Genomic DNA, 19062 nt, shown 5'->3' with positions numbered 1-19062 from the left:
ACCAATTTTTTTGAAAACTCAAAAAAGGCACAGTTTTTCCTTTGGAAATAATTTTGTTCAAAAAATTGGGATTTAAAGCCTGAAAATAGAACTACACATTTCATTTAACAAAAATTATTTTTGCCCCCCAGTTTTTTTCAGTTCACTCAGTGAACTGAAAAATCAATTATTTGCACAGCTCTACTGCCAAATAATTCTTATCATAATAAATCCAGAGGGAATTATTCTGTGGTAAGGAGCTTATATTGTATGGAATTTAAAAAGTACAAATTGAGGCTAGCATGATAAACAATGAGAAATGTTCTGTTCAGTTTTCTCACGTTTCGCTTTCACATTGTGACCTCCAATCGAGATGAAAAACTAAAAGAGAAAAAGGAAAAAACATAAAAAAAGATCTATATATTTTAAAGTGGCATTGGAGTGTCTGTTTTGGTAATAAGAAGCCAGCAATTCCCAGTTATTTTAGATGGAGACATGAGGCCTAAGCATTTTGAAAATCAACACTAATGAAACACAAGAAAACACCAGAACAAAACCACTTTTGAATTATTTAGTCAGCTTCATTTGCTCTGAACAGTTCACTGTGCACCCTCGACTTTGATAGTTTATTCATTAATATCTCAGAACACACTCCAGAAAAGAACATAACTGCCTTGGGCCTTATAATTATCCCAAAAGTTCAAGTTCAGCAACATGATTTTTCACAAAGAGCTCAGTTAACCTGCCCTTGCAGTAATTGCGTGCTTCTCCTTAGCCTTTCTGAGAAGCATCAAACGGAGGTGCTGTCAGGACCCAGCAGAGAACAGTGGCTGGGACACTGGCACTTGCACACGCAGCAGCCTGCCCGGTCCTCCTCTTTTTCTGGTAATGATAGCAGCACTGCAGAGGGAGAGAGGTGATTTCAAGTCCTTAAACTCAAGTGGCACCTAGAAGTAGTAACAGTGATAACAAGCAGAACAGCAAGACGCTGGGGACAGGGTACAGCAGGACAGTTCACCTGTGTAAAAAGGTGCCCTTCAGAGTAGCTGCAGCGATGATTCTTGGGCAGTGGCTTCTGTGTAGACAAGGAGTGAGGTATAAGCCTGAAAAGAGGAATACTCAGCTAGTTCTCAGAATCAAGTGTTAGTTTTGGGCTAGGCTGTGTATTCACAATTCAAAAATATTTTACGTATTTATCATTTCGAAATATCTACCAAGAGGACAGGCCACTAAGTCATATGCCAAAAGTTTTCCTGTCTGTATTCTCAGAATTCTCAAAAGAGAACAACCCGAATTACGTCTGCTACGTCCTCGCTTATCCTGGTATACTAAATGTCCAGTCAACACCTAGACATTTCATGCTGATACTGAAAACTAAAGTGTGCTTTTAATCAACAGTTCTTTACCATTCCCCACACATTTCCTACAAAACAAGACAGATGAAAGAAAGGAAATCTGATTTTGAAGTACACGTCTTTTTAAAGCATTCAAGTCCTGGGCTTTTCAGGGACTGTTAGGTTGTGTGTAACTGTATTTATTAACAGAACTTAACTGGAACAAGAACTCAGCCTTTGTTCTTTATGTGTGCTTTATTGCTGGTTGTGCGTATTGGGGGTACACCTGGAGCAAAAGGTGGCCAAAATACGTAGCAAAAAACCCCAAGGATGTGTTCAATATTTGTTTTCTCTTTGGAGAAAAGTCTGACTTCTTTCTGGCAGTTTTCAAAGAGGCAGGTGTAGTCTCCTGATGAACTGCCCAAAGCTTTTCTGCTGTCTCCTACTCCTTGCTCCAGCTCTGCTTCCCTCGCAAGTCCTGCATGGCTCCAACTGCTGCAGGAGGCACCATGGCAGGGGTTGAACAAGCCACTCTGACAGGATTAGGCAATCTCCGTAAATGATTCTGCTTTGCATTTACTTTCCTCTGAATTGTGACTCATGGAAACAAATCTTTCTCTGGGCTCTGTGTTTGTTTGGAAGGGAGGTGGAAGTCTTCTCCAGGCTTTGTTTGATGTGTAAAATCCTCTCACCTACAGACATGTACTTAACAAGAGGGCTTAAAAGCAGAGCTAGTCACAGCAGATACCTATCAGAGAATGAGCAGGGGAGAAGGTTCCTCACTAAATCCTGATGACCCACAGAAAGGCCTTTCCTGTTACTGACTGCAGTAGGAACAGGACCAAGCGATTCATTGCATTAAAGCTATCAGAGACATCTCCCTTTTTCAAGTGAAACCTGGTGTCCAAGAGTAGACGTGTGTGGGGTGGGCTGTTCTCCGCCTCTCCTGTGCCGGTGTGCAGGGATCCTGCCCCAACGGCTGCTGCAGCTGCCCAGGGGCCAGTCCTTGCTGAGTGCAAAGGGACACCCAGCGAGGACAGCGGCCGCCTGCTTCTGCGCTGAGTTAGAGCTTGCATTGACTGCTCCTCCCAGCAGAATTTCTCAGAGGAGCACAAGGCACATTTTCTCTCCCTTGGAGGCAACCCGTTACAGCCCATACCCTGCTCTTCTGTATGTACCGTCCCCCTGCAGCAGTAACTACTAGGGGCACATTTGGAGCCTTTAAATGAGTCCATAGGAGGTTTCAAACAGAAATGCTTTAAAGTCTTTTTCAAAAGCAGCATATGTACTGATTCACAGCACTGGTTTCCCTGGTGTCAAATGCTGTATGCACCACGGATATTTGTATGCTGCTTTTCTCTATTATAGTCCTCAAAAAGTTACCAAAATCAGTATGGAATTAACCTTGCTTGTTTCTCATGTAGCAGAAACGTTGCTCCCCTGACAATGGCTGATGAAAATACTTTATTCTCTGCTGTGACACAATAGGTGCTACATCCTGAGTCTTTCTCTAAGCTTAAAGATATTTCTGCTTCAACCAGGTCTGTCCAACATGAATCGTGGACACAAATTTGTAACAGCTTACTTGGGATATTGCCACATACGAGAATAATTTTTTCTCATTGCAGAGAGTTAAGTAACATTGTTGAATCGTATTGTAAGCATGTCCACTTGGATGGTAATTTAATGATCAAAATTTTAGACCTCCCACACAACAAATTGTTCCATTTCAGTGTTGTGCTGAGAAAAAGAATTCAGGGTACCAGCTGGTAGCTGATATTGTGAAATACTACTTGCAAATAAAGACAGGAAGTTTGATGTAATCACTAGCATCTTAGAGCAGCGTTCTTGGGATTGCTGCTCAGCAGTTGCAAGACTGGTATTAATTAAATTAAACCCCCCAAAACTGGTCTCTCAGTAAACTTACAAGTGGTAATGCACATCAACATAATGCCAGGAATTTCATATCTAATGTTCAGATTTGTATTGGGAGAAAAGAGAAAAGAGAAGAAACAATGACTCCTAGAGACTTTTAAACTTTTTTAAAATTTGTAATTTTTAAAACTTTTCAGTGATATATTGCTGTACCTTTCATCTGAGGTTTGTGTGTCACATTCTTAATGATCTAGCAAGTTGCAGTACAGACTTTTACAGCTGCTGTGATACAGTGGTTAAATTCTACCTGGTGGTATTATAGTGATTAAGATAGAAGGTGTGTCTTGACTTGCTGATAATGACTTACTGCCCAATGGATGGATGGTAAACTAAGTCTGTCTAAGCAGGACAGTGGACAGCAGAAAAAAAAAATTTAAATAACAAAAACTGCTTCCTTAACATCCACATGGCAATGAGCAGTAGCCAAATCTCAGTCAGCATGCTCCTTAGCTTTTTTGCACCATCAGACAGACAATGACAAGGAACTTCCAAACAGATTGCATTACTCCAGCTGGTGAAGGGAGAGCTGCATTCTTGTCCCAGTAGCCCTTTCTCTCTGATGCATAACAGCATAAGTAGCTGAGGAGATGTTCTGGTTTTTACCCTCTCCCATTTTTTTTTTTTAATATTTAGAACAAAACAATTAAAACATGTGTGTGAGTTTGACAGCTCAGAACATCTAAATTTTGTGGTACCTCTGCAACATGTGTGCTTCCCACTCTCCCATCCCATCAACGTATGCAAGACATGGATTGTTACGTGAAGTACAGCAACTTACTACGTGAGACCAAGTGATTCCAGTGAGAAAGAAGGGAAATTTCTAGTGGGAGAGAAGGGAAAAGAGGAACTAATTGTAACACCGATGTACTTAGAGTTTACATCTGCTGCTTTTTCTGCATTCTTCAGTGGTAGTCTTGGAACCTACCAAAACAATCACTAGTGTTAAATGATCAATTGGTAGCATTGGAATAAACAGTCACTGTTCATCTTCACCTTAGCAAGAGATTTTGTTTCCTCTCTGAGAGAGACATGACTGCCATGGTCCCCAGCTTTGGCATCCTTGAGGTAGATAATAAAAGCTTCCTATATTTGAGGTTAAAGATTAGAGCAAAACAGACATATGTGAACAATGTAAAACACCAGCATCCCACCTTCTCAGCAGTTGTGCCCCTAAAAGCACATCACACCTGGGCTTCTTATCTTCCACTGATGCCCAGTTTCCATTCCATGATTGTTCAAGATCTCGGGCCTGCCGTTTAAAATGATAAGAAGATTATCTGCCATTATCTAAAAATACAGCCACTGAGCCTAGGATAATATGAATGAAAGCTGGAAACAAATTAGGCCACATTTCAGACAGTGTGAACTAACATAATTCATTGATTCTAGTGGAGCCAGATGGATTTACATCAGCTAAGAATCTGGCAAAATGTGTTCACGGGTGAAATTATTTGCAGAACATGCTGCTGGCAAACTGTAGCAGATTTTATAGCCACTCTCTCTATTGACACATTTCCATGAAAACTAATATCTCTGAAGAAAAAGCAAAAATTAGTATTTGGTAAGGAGATGGAAGTTAGTTCCCTACAGCAGCTAACAGCAGCTATATTTTGAGACAGATTTATTTCAGCTTTCACACTTAGAGAATGTGAAATGAAAATTAGAAAAAGCATTTGGCCATTCCACTTGGCTAGGTGTATTTAACTAATTAATATTAAGGATAGGTACTTTTTATGTGGTAAACGGAAACAAGTCACACTCAGAATTAGTTGTTATGTTCTACTAGGTATAAACATCACTGGATTGTTTTTAGACTTTGGACCTAAGAGACTGAAGTAAGTCTGAAAATTTTCAGATCTGTTGGTCTGTAACATTTTTTATTTAGCCAAGAAATCAGAAGAGTTTGAAATGCTTAACTACAGAGGTGTTTGTAAGAAGTTTAGTAGGTTACTGCCTCCTCCTTTATATGTTTGAGTTCTGAGGGTTGTTGATGTAGCCTGTAAACATTCTCAGTTGCCTCTGTTTGGAAGAATGTCATCAAGTAAACTATTGCATTTCAGAAACATTTACTGTTTATTTGGCAAGGTAATGTTGCTTGTGGCCCTCTGTCTGAAAGGGGCAGGGGGAAAGGAGCGACAAAGCCAAAAGGACCTGCGCACTAACATTTGGCTTCAAAAGGAAGGCAGTATGCATCTATCAGACAACACACTAATCAGATACGAGTTGAGATATAAATCGATCAGTAGTAATCCTGTAGTTCTTGTTCATATTGACCAGCATTTAACTTGACAATAGTTCCCATTTAAATAATCAGAATATATAGAAATGTTTACTAGCATGTGAACACAATAAGTCTTATAAACATGTTAATATTTAAATTTAGGGCTTGTGTACTCTTATTGTTGGGCTGGCTTAGTGCAAACAGTGGGCAATTGCATGCTCTACATGCTTTCTGTGAGCCTTGGAAAGTCGTTGCTTCTGTGGGAAAAGGAATTATACTGTCCTTTTGGACTTGGTTTTCTTTTTCAATTTCAAGATCTCCAGACTGCTTGGAAATAGGCCACTGAGAAAGCAAAGCAAACATGCTCTCTGCCTGGGTTTTGCTGTTCCACACTGGATACATTATATTCAGCTAAGGGAGAATAAGAAGTTATTTTCCCCAATTTTTCATACTGCCTGTGGGAATCTAATTCAATTTCCTCCCAATTTCAGCAGCAAAAACTAAACAGTAAAGAATAAAGTTGAAGAGGCTTCTGTAAATCTCTGGATTCTAGGGTACTAAGGTGCAGCAGGATTACTGAGCGCAGGTTAAACTTCTTTTCTAGCCACAAAGCTACTTACAGATTTAAGAAGCTTAAAAACCTGATCCAACATCAGTCCTTGCTTTGCAAATGAAATAATAATATATCTACCTATACAAAGTTATATTTGTTATTACTGAATTTTTTTATCCTTTATTACTGATGTAGCCCCATTCCACAAAGGAATCTTTTTTTTCAGTGGGAGATTATGAAGTATTAGATAAATTCAGGGAAAGGGACAGGGAAAAAACCAGTGACCAAATGCATTTCCAGAAATAAACAAATGAAAGAAAGGACTCACATTTCATTGCTCTCACTACAGTGGCTACATTTTACCACCAGACCACAGGGGTCTTATTTATAACTACCACAAAAAGACATAGTGCCTTTTTTGGACTTGGATTCTATACAGCAACGTGGACCTGAGATATTTATATGGCTCAAAAAATACTGAATAAAACCCAGAGTTTACTTTTCTGCTTCATGCAAGCTGGAATATTGGTTCAGCAGACCTACTTGCAGCCAGCAACCCATGCCGTTTTCTGATTGCCAACTGTCCTTAGGTTTTTTGACCCTTCTAGCTCAGAACTTCTTCAGACAGGGTAGTCCCTGCAGTGAGCACTGGTAGCCTAGATTGCAGTAATTATCCTGTTATGTCTTGTATGTGTGTGTTCTTACTGTCTGCTCCATACTCGCAGAAATAAATTGGCCAGCAATCATTTTATTTTCTCACAATAGTGTCCCTTATACTTGTGTTTGTCCCCACAAAATCTGCTTTGACAGTAAAGCTATGTAGACATCTATTAAGCTTTGGAAATTAGGATAAGAACCAAATACTATTTTTTTTTTACATGATATGGAAAAATCCTATGTTATACTAAATAGTAATATTCAGCAGACATGTGACATTTCTGAGACTGTGAGCCTCTGTGAGATCTTCCCCTTGTTAGAGAGGTCTAAAGGAAAACCTGACTTACCTAAGTATTTTCATGATGTTTACCTTGTACATTCAATGGTACAAGAGCTTTGTCGCTTACCTGTACAGTTTCTCAAGTTATGATGAATTTGTCGTATACAGAGTCAAAAAGCATTAAAAAAAAAGATGTAAACCCTGAAAAATTAATGATTCAGATGCAAAGCTGGTTTTATCCCACAGATTTCATGATATGTTTTAAAGGTGCTTATATTCTAACTTTCGCTTTCTCAGCCTACATCTCTTCCTCCTTCATGGCTGAGATCATTTAAAATGTATTTCAACATGGAATTTTCATCTTTGTCTACACTGTATTAGAAAACTAAATCTTAGTGGTGAAGCCACCTCAAGGTCATTAGTAAGCTTGAGAGGCATAATGTAGATGACAGCCTTAACACGTTTGATGCCGTGCTAAACACGGCCCAGTCCTTTAGGACAACCGTAACAAGGTGCTAGAAGTAGTTGCTAGCACTGGGGAGCTGACTAAGGCTCCTAACATTGCTAGCAGTTTTTTAAAATGCCTAATTAAAACTGCAGGGATGGTATTTTATGTTGTGTGTGCACCATGTTGTGTGGGCAGTACTATGAAGAGCAAACAGGCCAACTCCCCTGCAAGGCCAGGCTTTGCTTACCTGGGAGCAGAGAGCAGACTCATGGTATGTAAAAGTGAAGAGTCTGTGCAGAGGACTTACAAGCTGGTTTTTAGTTGATTTTCTAAACTTTGGCGATGACCTAGACTGATCCAAAGACGTATCTAAGTGAGGAACATGTGGCTAGTCATTAAAAATGTATCAAAGAGCTTCTCTTGTCTTTCTCATGAATGATCTCTTCAACATGAATGATGCCCTCATGTGACCCCCAGTCTGTTGGCTGGCACTCACATGTAAGAGCATCAGCATGCTATTAGCAATTACCTTAGTAATATTTACAGCATTTTAATGTCAGTTGTCTGTACATAAATAGAATCTGTGAGGAACACAGCACCCGGGGCTCCTGCTCTCCCAACAATAGCACTGCTCCTTCAACACAGCAGACTGCTTCCTTTGCCTACTGCCAAAAATATCACTTCACTTGCTTTATGACAAAATAATGAGTCTGTCAAAGATGAGTGGTCAGAAAAACAGATTTGTTCTCACACACAATTAGAGTTTATAGCGTTGGACAGAAATATCAATCTCCAGCAATTCAAAATTGAATTTGCACGTTGGAGGGAAATGTGTTCTTTCATGTGCTGTAACCAGGCTGCTTAGCAGGAAACGTCCTCACAGGTTGAACTGGAAAGATGGATATCAGCTGAGCTGTGGAAATATCAGGATGGAAGTTTCCAAAAGCAGACAAGTGTTGTGGACACATGGCATTCACTTCCACAAGCTCAGCACTGACAGAGCCTCTCGCACAATGATCAACAAAAAAAAGTCTGGAAAAACAGACACCAGATATAACAGGCAGACAACTGTTTTCTTCAGGTAGAAAGGTGATTCAATACTGCGTCTTCCTGTATGTAACCTAATTGCTCATGGAGTTGCTGATATTTATAATCATGGACTTCAGACATTCTTTGTAAACATTAGACCTCAACAATGCCATTTAGGGTGAGCGTATACTGTACCTCAGAACTGCACTTTACCCTTAACATTTGCTTTATCCTTACACGGGATTTTGCCCTTAGGCTGTTTGCCAGTGCAGTGCAAAGGCTTTAGCATACATCCTCCTACATTTGCCACATTGATACCTGTAAATGTAAAATTTCCACTTGCCAGAGTGATTGTAATTAAACTAAACTAGATCCTTGCTGTTTTGAAAAGACAGGAAAGCGCTAAGGTAAAGAGGGTTCTCAATAACACTACTTCGATAAACTTGACTTGCTGTTTTGAGAAGACAGGAAATCTCTAATATAGAGAGGCTCTTAAATAATTCTACCCCAGACAGCTCAGCCTTGTAAGGGCAGATGCACCAAGCTACAGAGATAAAGAGGCACCAACAGGGCAACAAGACCAGAGCAAAACAACCTGGAAGGACACGGTGTGCGTAATCTTAGAACTGAGTCTGTGCAGAAACAAAGGTCAACCAGCAGACACTGTGATGAGGAGTATAAGCCTTCATCTTGAGACCCCCAAAGACCACCCGAGAACGCTTACAGACATGCGTGAAAGATATTAACATATGCTAATTAGTTCTTGGAAAAGTCATGAATATGCTAAGCATTTCTTGGAAATACAATGAATATGTATATTGTGATTGTATTTAACCTGAAATGACAGGGTGTTTGGCGCGCACGTTTGGAGGAGAGATCCCCCATGTGCCCGGCGTCACAATAAAGAATACCTGCTTAATAGCCCTCTGACTATTGAGTCTTCAACTCCAGCTTTTCATGGCATCAATACCTTAACCTGTATTCTCAAACCTGCTCTACCTATTACAACTCCTTCAATTGTCCCTTCTCAGTACACATGCAAACCCACTTGATGTGCCGAGCAGCTGCTACCCACCCACTGCTACCCAGTAAATGCATTTCTGGGCATGTGTACCTAATACCTTTGTAAAGCACTTTTTGACATTTTTCTTTGGATTTTGAGAAACTACATAGGCATGAAATACCGTCATCTGGAACTCAGTACACAGGATGTGGAAGCAGTTTTTTAGGTTTTCAGAACTATTCCATTTTTACACATGCAGCCAAAGTGACAGCATTCATCTAATGGAAGCATCTACAAGAGCTACACGAAATTTTGTGTTTAATGTGCTTTGTAGGTAAATATAGTTAAGCCTTTTATTACTATCTCATTTAAATCTCATACCTGATTTAAAGCAGTAACATCTAGGAACAGCCTTTCAAAGCAAATGTTTAAAGAAATTACAAATGGTACCTAGGATTTTCAGCAATAATTTATTGTCAGGGATATTCACATAAGGTAACAAAATATTTCCTTACCTCTAGAGCAGAAAAGAAAGGTAATCTTCCTTAAAAAAGAGATGAGACATATGAAGGGCTCTGAACTTGGGCAATCTTCCATACCAAACTGATGTCCACATCCTGACAGTGATCTGATAGAAGCCCAAGTCTGCTACCAGATCAGTGGTGCTCAGCTGATTCACAGTTATCTGAACTGCCTCATGTCCAAGCTCTGCTGCTTTGTTTTCACACTGCTTACAATCCAGTATATCTCATCACAAGATAGTTCTCTCATGGTCCGTCTGGATGGTACTTCTACCTAAATAGTCTTTTTTTCTGTAACCTTAAATATTTCAATTTTCCTTAGTGCTTATCCTGCAAATAGAAATAGCTTTTTATTGTACTCCAGCCATCTCTCAGCCCCACTATGCACATTTACCTCTTTCATTCATCCAGAGAAATCTGTCCCTCAAGCACAACAGGCATTTCTCTTCTTTGCAGAAGTCTCTGAGATTGCCCATACATACACTCTGATTAGATCCCTGGGACAGATTGCCCAGTTCCTAACGCGGCCTTCCTAAAAAAAACAGAAGTATACAAAATATTATTTCCCTGTTTCAGAAAAAATGTCTCTCCTCATATAGCACAGAATTTGGTATTGGCTTGTTTTTCCCCAGACATGGTACCCTCCAAACTTACATTCAGTTTGCTTTCCATGGATGCTTTTTGTTCTCTTTCAGTTTTAGCACTTCTGCATTTTACACTCATTCAGTATTCAGCTACGTCCTTGATTTGCTGTGGAAATCATGATTAATCTCTCTGAGATCTGTGGAGTGACCTCAGCAAAAAATTGGTGCAAGTGAGAAGAGAATTAGAACCTCTGTGATTCAGTCCTCTGAATGTCTTTCTTCTGCTTATGCTCCTGCTCTTTTACTCCATATGTATAGTTACTGACATCAACAAGAACTACAGTTTAATCTCTTCAGATTTCATTAATCCACAGATTTGCTCATATTTGTATAACACTAATGATCATAAACCAAACCCAACTTTTATGTTGCCTATACACTAAGAAGGCAAAGGTAATGTTTTTTTGCCACACATTGTCTGACCTTTTGTGGTTTGGGGTTTTTTTTTGAACAGTTATTTTGTGCCCACTTTAACTAGGTCTCATTAACTCTAGATTTGACAATTTTAATATAATTGTATTTTTTTACGTTGATCTTTGATCTTTAGCTAGTCTTGTAGAAAACCACAGTGACCACATTTGTTCCTTATGTTCTTCTCCTTGGAAAGTCTACACAGATAAATTAGAATTATTGTGAGGGTTTTCAGGATTATTCAGCATTGTTGACTCATTTTTGCTCAGCTGTTAATGCTAGGTTTCGACTATCCTCTGACCATAAAGATTTTAGATCAGTTCTTTATGTTTTTCAGTGATCAAATTTAGTTTTTTCTCACTTTAAATCATACTCCTAGAAGGCTACACCTCTCTCCCTCTCTCCCTGTTGTTGGTGGGGTTTTTTTGTGGGTGTTTTTTGTTTTTTTTTGGGGGGGGGGAGTAATTTAGGAGAGTAGAATTTTTGCTCTCCTTTCTCTTAAACATGGTAATTATCTGAAATTTTCTTCCAGGCAGGATGCAGCATTCTGGGGGATTCTGCTGGGAAGGCTTTAAAAAATACTTATAAAACATCCAAATAGGTTAATTTGCAGAGACACATTGAATGAATCTGTGATTATTCTTCTGGTTTAGAGCAGGAAGAGTCATTTAGCAGTTCCTCCATTTAGAAAGTTAAGTGGCTAGGATGTCCCTACATTGTCTGATTTGTGTGTGTTTGTTCTGAATGCCTGTGTGAGGGCTGATTGTTTTAAATCTCAGTTAATAGGGTTTTAAAATTTGACACAAGGTCCCCAACTACTTCCACAAGAAAATGCATTTTACTTTTTTTGTGAAAACCTGCCCATATTTGGTATAAACATAGACCTCCAAAATCTGTAGTTTTCCTTTGTCTGTTGGAGCTTGGTGGATAAAATCACAGAAGATGCCTTCTGCAGAAACCCTGCCCACTGGTGTACTGTGTGGGCCCTGCTGTGTGGACCACAGAACATCTACTATGGCATGATGCCTCAGCTCCGGGCTGAGGAGCACTTCCTCTGCAGTAAGCTTGCCCTAAGAAATTAAAAAACTGGGCACCAGAACAGGCAGCAGAGCTATTTTGTGTTGTCCATGCTCTCTTGCCTGGGAAATAAGGAAAAGAAGGAGGCAACTTATGAAGAGGTGGATCACAGTGAAGTTAGAGAATGTGGGAAATAAAAGGAAATTGATGAATATGCATGTGAATTTATGGGAATTGTTTGTGTGTGTATATGTTTTGTATATATACGAAGAGGCACGGGACAGGACTGGATAAAAGCAGAGGGAGATGAAGACAGCCAGAGCTCACCCAAGAACTTAACCATGCAAGCAAAATTGAGTCTATTTCTTCACAATAAAGATAAACAGTTTATCTCTTCAGGAACATATGACAAGTATAGCATCTAAGTGTAAACAGACTTTGCACAAGGTTTTCTGACACAACCATTCTTTACTTTCAGGTGCTTATTAAAAGTGATGTGCACATTTACACCAATTAGCAGAGGTACTTACATTTATTTTCCCCTACCTCAGTTCCCCTACCAGTCTGCAGCACCCTTTCACAGCCCTAGGAACTGCAGCTTTTCCTCAGAATCAGCTGGTTTTTTCTTCCTGCCTTGATCTGTGTCTTGAACTGTGTCTGACACTGATGAATCCCTCCAGTAAAACAGAAATCTCCCCCTGAAGAAACCCAATGGGTTCCTCTCTCTTATTTATTCTAGTGACTCTATAGTCTCTCCCGCTTCTTTCTCCTCTGACTCTCTCTGTTTTTTGGTCTTCTCACCATCGTGTATCTCTCCTGTTTGGGGGTCTCCATTTTCATATTCCTGCGGACAGTAAAACCACCCATCACTTTTCTTAATAGCAGTGCCATTTACCAAAATCTTCAGTCTCTCCATGAATAGGCATGTCTCATCTACTGACATCTAGACAGGCATCTTTCATTCTGCAGTGGCTAGTCATTTAAAGTTTACTTTACAATTGATGTAGTCTTTAAGCATCAATATTCTGGAAATTATATAAAAATGAATCACACTTTCTTTTGTCTAGCATGTTCAATACATTTTGATAATTTCAATGTAAAAAGTGCTGAACCTGTTTTTCTTTAGAATGAGCATTGCTCAAATAACAGCAGTTTCATCTGCCTCATTTCTAGCACTGAAGAGAATGTTCCACTATCTACTGTATTACAGATTTTTGTGGGTTTTCTCCAGCAGCCACTTATGACAACTGCAAGCTTTTTTTACCCTGGGGATATATATGTATGTGGCCAGTTGCTTCAGGTCATATTCCTTCCAAATGGAAGTCAGCTTGACAGCTGTTAATTTGCACTTGGCCATTCCATGTGTTGTTTTGCTCTAATTATTGGTCAGTGTATGAAACAGGTGACAAATAGCCACATGAGAACCCTTTAAATCACTACATGTACAATCATTAGGAAAACAAATAGACAGGGTCGTTAAATACTAGTTTTGTCTCCAGCCCCAAACAGAAACAGATTTTAGTTGATTTTGACATCTGTTGGAAAGGGATGGAAAGAGGTGACAATACCTGACTGTTTATGAAACTAGCTTCCCATTCTGTAAGTGTTCTAGTTTCAGGGAAAGAGGGGAATTTAAGGAAAATACAGTTATTCTCAGACCAGATGCAGGAAGTGGTTTATCTAACAATTTTGTCACAAGGTTTGATCAGGTGTTCTTTCCAAAGTAAAATTAAATGTGCCTGCCAAAATATTTCCTCTGACCTTCAGCTGCTACAACTATATCAAATTAAAGCACGCAAAAGAATTTTCCTTTCTGAGCAAGAGAATACTTGCTGAACAAGAATGGCAAAACACCATTATAGGAAGCTTCCCTTCTACTGAAGTGTGGCATTGCAGAGAATATTTAATTGAAGTCTGTTTTCTCAGACTCCCAGGGCCTAATTTGGATCTTAATTTGGGACAGATTCTCTAAGGACATAAGCAGAGGACTTGTTTTGTTCCTGGGAGCAGTAAGTCTTGAATTTCTGCAAGATTATAGACCTGTTTGTAGTGAAAATTATGAATAATTTAGTTGGTCTCAGTGGAGCTGCATTAGTGAAAACAAGAAAGGATTCAGCATCTTGGAGACTGCTTTTAGACCTGTGCGAGCCGAAGATATTACAACATGCTATTTGAATGATGTATTGTAGAGCATGCTAAAACAATAATACAGGCACAACACACAGAAATAGAGTGGTTGCCATAGGACATGCTTTACTAAGCCTTAATCTGTACTTAACTCACCTCTAAATAATGCCCCTATTTTTTTTTTCTTTTTTGCCTTTTAAAAATAGGTGTAAGTGCAACCTCCACGCTACTGGCTGTAAAGAAGAAAACAAAAGACTACTTTGTGAATGTGAGCATAACACAACTGGCCCAGACTGTGGAAAATGCAAGAAGAATTACCAGGGCCGACCGTGGAGCCCTGGGTCTTATCTGCCTATACCTAAGGGCACTGCTAATATCTGTAAGTAGTTCTGTGTAAGAAGGATATTTCATTATTAGAATTCTGCCCTGTATTGTGACTCTGAAGGAGGCTGATGCTGGCAAACGTTTGCCATTTCTTTATGACCCAGTGCATATAATTGGACAAGAAATCAAATTGTGTTATTTGTAAGTGTACATCATCTGTGCTCTCACGTGGTTGTAAGTAATTTGCATGAGAACTGCATGTTTATGTCCATAGGCAAATCCCTGGACAATGCACAGAAAGGTCTAAGGAATGAAAAAATTAGGACCCTTCACATAAAAAGCACACACAGAGGAGAGAAACCAGGAGGAATATCTGCAGTACTGCTCCAGCCATGGCACCCTCAGGTCTTCATTCATACATCCTTATTGCCTCGAGATTCAAAACAGTCTCAGCTCAATGTGTGACATGAGGTCCTTGCTCATTGTTTGGCTATTTTAGAAAGTTAAAAAATCTTAGACCAAATTTTTCCAATTAATAAAGATCTAAAGGTTTGTAAAGTAAGTTTGTACCTGATGTTGACCTGCAGTCCAGATTCACATACACTCGTTTAGGTCACTATAAGTACTGAAGGGGGAAAGCGAAGGCAAAACGTGAGTCTTTATATCTGCTGGTTTCCAGCTAATAGCCATTCAACAACACATATACTCACTATTCCAGCATACTTTCATATTATCCAAAGGAAGTTATTGACAGGTGCATTTCCTGGTCCTGGACAGGACTGGGTCAAAAAGAAAATGGTGCTGGAAGAGAGGGCACAAAGACAGGTATGAGCATCATTTCTTCCTTTCATGCATGTATGAAATACACAATGATTCAGAATTCTCCAGAACTGAGTAACAGACTTAAATTCCTTTGAAGAAAGGATTGAAGAAGATGAAGATAAATCACAAAACCTTTTCATGGAAGTTACTAGCTTCTTTTAAGTAGAGAGTCCACAGTTTTGCCCTGATTAAAAGCAAAACATTCATTTTAGAATATTGGAATATAACAATTTACTGAAAAGTTATTCGGGAGAAATAGAGCTATGTACTGCAGATGGATGAAAAGTTTAAAAACAGGAGCAATGTGCAATGCTCGGAATGTTATCTAAGACTTCAAAGCAGCAGCTGTGAAGAATCAAAACTCAAAAATTAATATCATAGGAAGCAGGACCTTATCAAGTTAAATGTGAGAGTAATAGAACAAGTAACAAACTGAGGTGTGGGGGCATGAAACTATGATAAAATTCTTACTGAGCAGAAAAAAAAGAACTTCCAAAAAGCAGGGCAAAAACATTTTGTAAGAATATTCACTTATATAAAAAATATATAAAAAATGAGCGCGGCTCTCAGAATTAATACTTTAAAGGTATGTTTGGAAAAAATGGTGAGATGGTTGGTTTTATTTATGTATGTATTTTATATATATACATATAAACACATACATACATATGTAGACACATATATAAATTTTTATATGTACATATAATGCAGCTGCTACCCCAGCAATCATGTAAACTAGTGACAAGATACATCTGAACATGAAAACAGGGATCTTTCTAAATGCAGCTTGCTTTGTCAGTTACATCATTTCCAATCAGTTGAGCACACACCAGACGGAACAGTGGAATTAGTGCCTACTGAAAAGATGCGTGAAGCTCGTTAAAACAACTTCCAACATTATCAGTTCCATCAGATATACAGTTCCATCAAAAATTAAAACATTTTGCCGTCTTTTCTGTTTTTTTATTATTACTATGATTATGATAGCGTCATGAAAATGTAACCTTGTTTGAGTTGACGAATGCTCCACTTTACCCTCAAATCCTGACTTCAGCAGTCATCAGCAGCAGGAATTTGTGGCAAACAGGAAGAAGTGTGAAGGATTTCTTCTTCGCCTTCCTGGTTGCCAGCAATAAACTGGCTTTCTGAGCTAGGCCCTCCATCCTATCTGCAGTGGTTGCTAGCTGCTGGACAGAGAGAGATCCAGCTGTCATAAGCTTGATCTCAGTGACATCTTGTGCAATACATTTCACGTTTTAATGACACAATGAGTGAAATGTGTTTCCTTTTGATTGCTTTAAACGTTTTTGTATGGTTGAGCCTGTATGTCCTTAGATACAAAGAAGCAGAGAATAGTGCATCGCTATTTACGTCCATTATACCATTTGTGATTATATAGACTTGACATGTCCAGTCCTCCAACCTATTTTCTAAATAACAAGTCCTAAACTATTTAATCTTATCATGTATAAAACCACACCACATCTCTGGTCATCTGTGCTTTCTCGCTCTCTTTGGTTCTGTTTTTTATTTGGTGAGGCTAAAACTACACATGATATTTAGACGTGAGAAGAACATGGACACTTTACAATGGCATAAAAACTGTCTGCGTTATAGTTTGTTATTACAGGAATCGGCCCCTGAGCCCTTTTTAAAGACTGTGCCACAGTTAAAACTTTTCTTCTGGCATCAAGGCTGACATAAGTGACAGGTTCCATGTTGCAGTAATTAGTTCAGAAATGTCATATTTGAGTTCCATTAAAACACTTTTTGGGTGAACATCACCTTATGGCAATTCTTATTGTTCAATATTACTTACATCTTCTAAAACACCTTCAGATGATGATAGATATAGAGAAACTTCCTCAGACTGTGAGAATCTCTCAAACTTTCTTTGTTGTGAACATCAGTAAAAACAATTAATTTAGTATTCAGTACTTTTGTACCTTGATTGCCTGTCTACCCAAACATCTCTCTGGGAGGCCTCCTGCTTCTAGTGCAATTATTTTAACGAAAAAGAATTATTAACTTCTATGTCTGTAGCAGGTGGATTCTCAAAATACTGTAGTTTATGTTTAACTTGACAGATTTTATGCTTTTTTTTCCAATCTTTTTCCATTTAGATGACTGATTTACACTTTTGAAGAGTGTCTTTCCAAAATCTGCTTCATTCTGCTGTTTTGGGCTGGATGTTGGGGTTTTTTTTGTTTATAAGATAGTTGATTTATATAATTTTTTTTTACAAAATTGGCGGGTTATATATGATTATTCTGAGTCTCATACACTTTATCTCTAGTCTGTCTCCGTGCTGTTTGCTTTAAATCTTTTTAGCTGTTCTTTTCATTTTTCTTTTAACTAACTTCCTCATTTTTATTTGCGCACATTCTGAAAGTTAAGTATTACTGCAGTGGATTTTTTTTTTTTTAATTCCTTTTCCTTCTCAAAAAGTATGTTGACTTTCAGTCCAGAATTGTTTCTCTGATAAATATTTCTTGAATTGGGTCATATGTACTACTCAGAGCCAAATCAGCTTCTCTTCTTGTGGGTTGTCTGATTACTTGCTACAAGCAGCACTAATTTATGGTATGTAAAATCTTCATTTCTTTTGTCACTTCCCAATTTAATGCCGCATGTGTTGGAGCATATGAAATTTTGCATTATTGTGTAAGCTCTCTGCACAGCCAATGTAATTTCACTTACCCTGTGGTGTTTATGTCAAAATCTCCATTGTGTGGTCAGTAATGCAGCCCTAGCATTATACTCTCCCTAGTCAGGCATGAATTTTGTAAATAGGTGGTTGCTGGAACGTGTTGATAGAATTAACTTCTATAGTTTCACCCTAAACTTCCCTTGATATATTACTTTAATTACCTGGGAACACTTTCTATAATCAAGTAATACAGTGTCCCTTTGATACTCTTCCATCTAAGACCAAAATATTTTAAATTTTAAGTTAATTTGAAGGTTTTTTTATATGAGTGTGCTTAAATAAGATATAGCTAAATACAGCTGTATAAATGAAACACTCAGATTTTTTTATTTTAACAAAATTAAAAGAAACTTTTCCTTGAGATTCTCTGAATTTGAGAAATTTGCTCAAATTCAACAAGAAGCCTAATGTTCATTTCCAAATCTTTCCCAACTGGAACTTCTGTTGTTTCCACTGTTCTGCTTCTGCCATTTTTTTGTGGCCAGAATTTATTATAGCTTTTCAAGCTACAACTCATAAAATACAAGACCATTCTAGAGTATACTCTAGTCATAGCCTGAACCTTGATATAAAGCTGGTTTCTGTATTCTTCTCATTTTACGTCAACACGAGTTTTTCAGAAGAATGCAAAATGTTTTTTCTGTGCTTTGCTTGTGAAAGACACTAAGTGCTCCGTTGTTTAGTGGCACTAACAATATTTCCGCATTTGTCTCCTGCATAGCATTTATTTTATATTTTCACTCTGTCTTATTGACTATTTTGTGATTACATTTATTCCCTTGTGCTGCCACATTCTATGGATAGTTTATTCTGCAATATGTTCTGATGCTCAAAGTGAACTTATTGAATTTCTTTGTACTTGGTATTACAAGATAGCTTTTCTCCTCAGCAGTCATATGTGTCTGACAGCATTAGCCCTTTTTTTTCTCCTGTTGTTTAGATCGTCACTGGCGCGTATTTTCGTTGCTCCATCAGACAGAGCTGTCTAAGACTGTGCTGTGCTGCCATCCATCAAAGCCTGCTCACTTTTTATCAGTCCCTCCACAA

The 19062-nt window shown here is 38.5% G+C and overlaps 1 protein-coding gene across 9 annotated transcripts in view; it reads left to right on the top strand.

Moving 5' to 3' along the window:
• The window catches only part of NTNG1 (netrin G1), a 178359-nt gene that overhangs the window by 95876 nt on the left and 63421 nt on the right, over positions 1-19062 (top strand). For all 9 annotated transcript variants that reach the window (XM_075422244.1, XM_075422246.1, XM_075422247.1 and 6 more), the window contains one exon: positions 14366-14538. In XM_075422244.1, the coding sequence (XP_075278359.1) occupies positions 14366-14538 (173 nt within the window). The remainder of the gene's footprint in view (positions 1-14365; positions 14539-19062) is intronic.

The sequence above is a fragment of the Opisthocomus hoazin genome, chromosome 6, assembly GCF_030867145.1.
Source record: "Opisthocomus hoazin isolate bOpiHoa1 chromosome 6, bOpiHoa1.hap1, whole genome shotgun sequence".
NCBI lineage: Eukaryota > Metazoa > Chordata > Aves > Opisthocomiformes > Opisthocomidae > Opisthocomus > Opisthocomus hoazin.
Note: the sequence above shows the minus strand (reverse complement) of the source record. Positions and strands in the feature narration are given on the sequence as shown.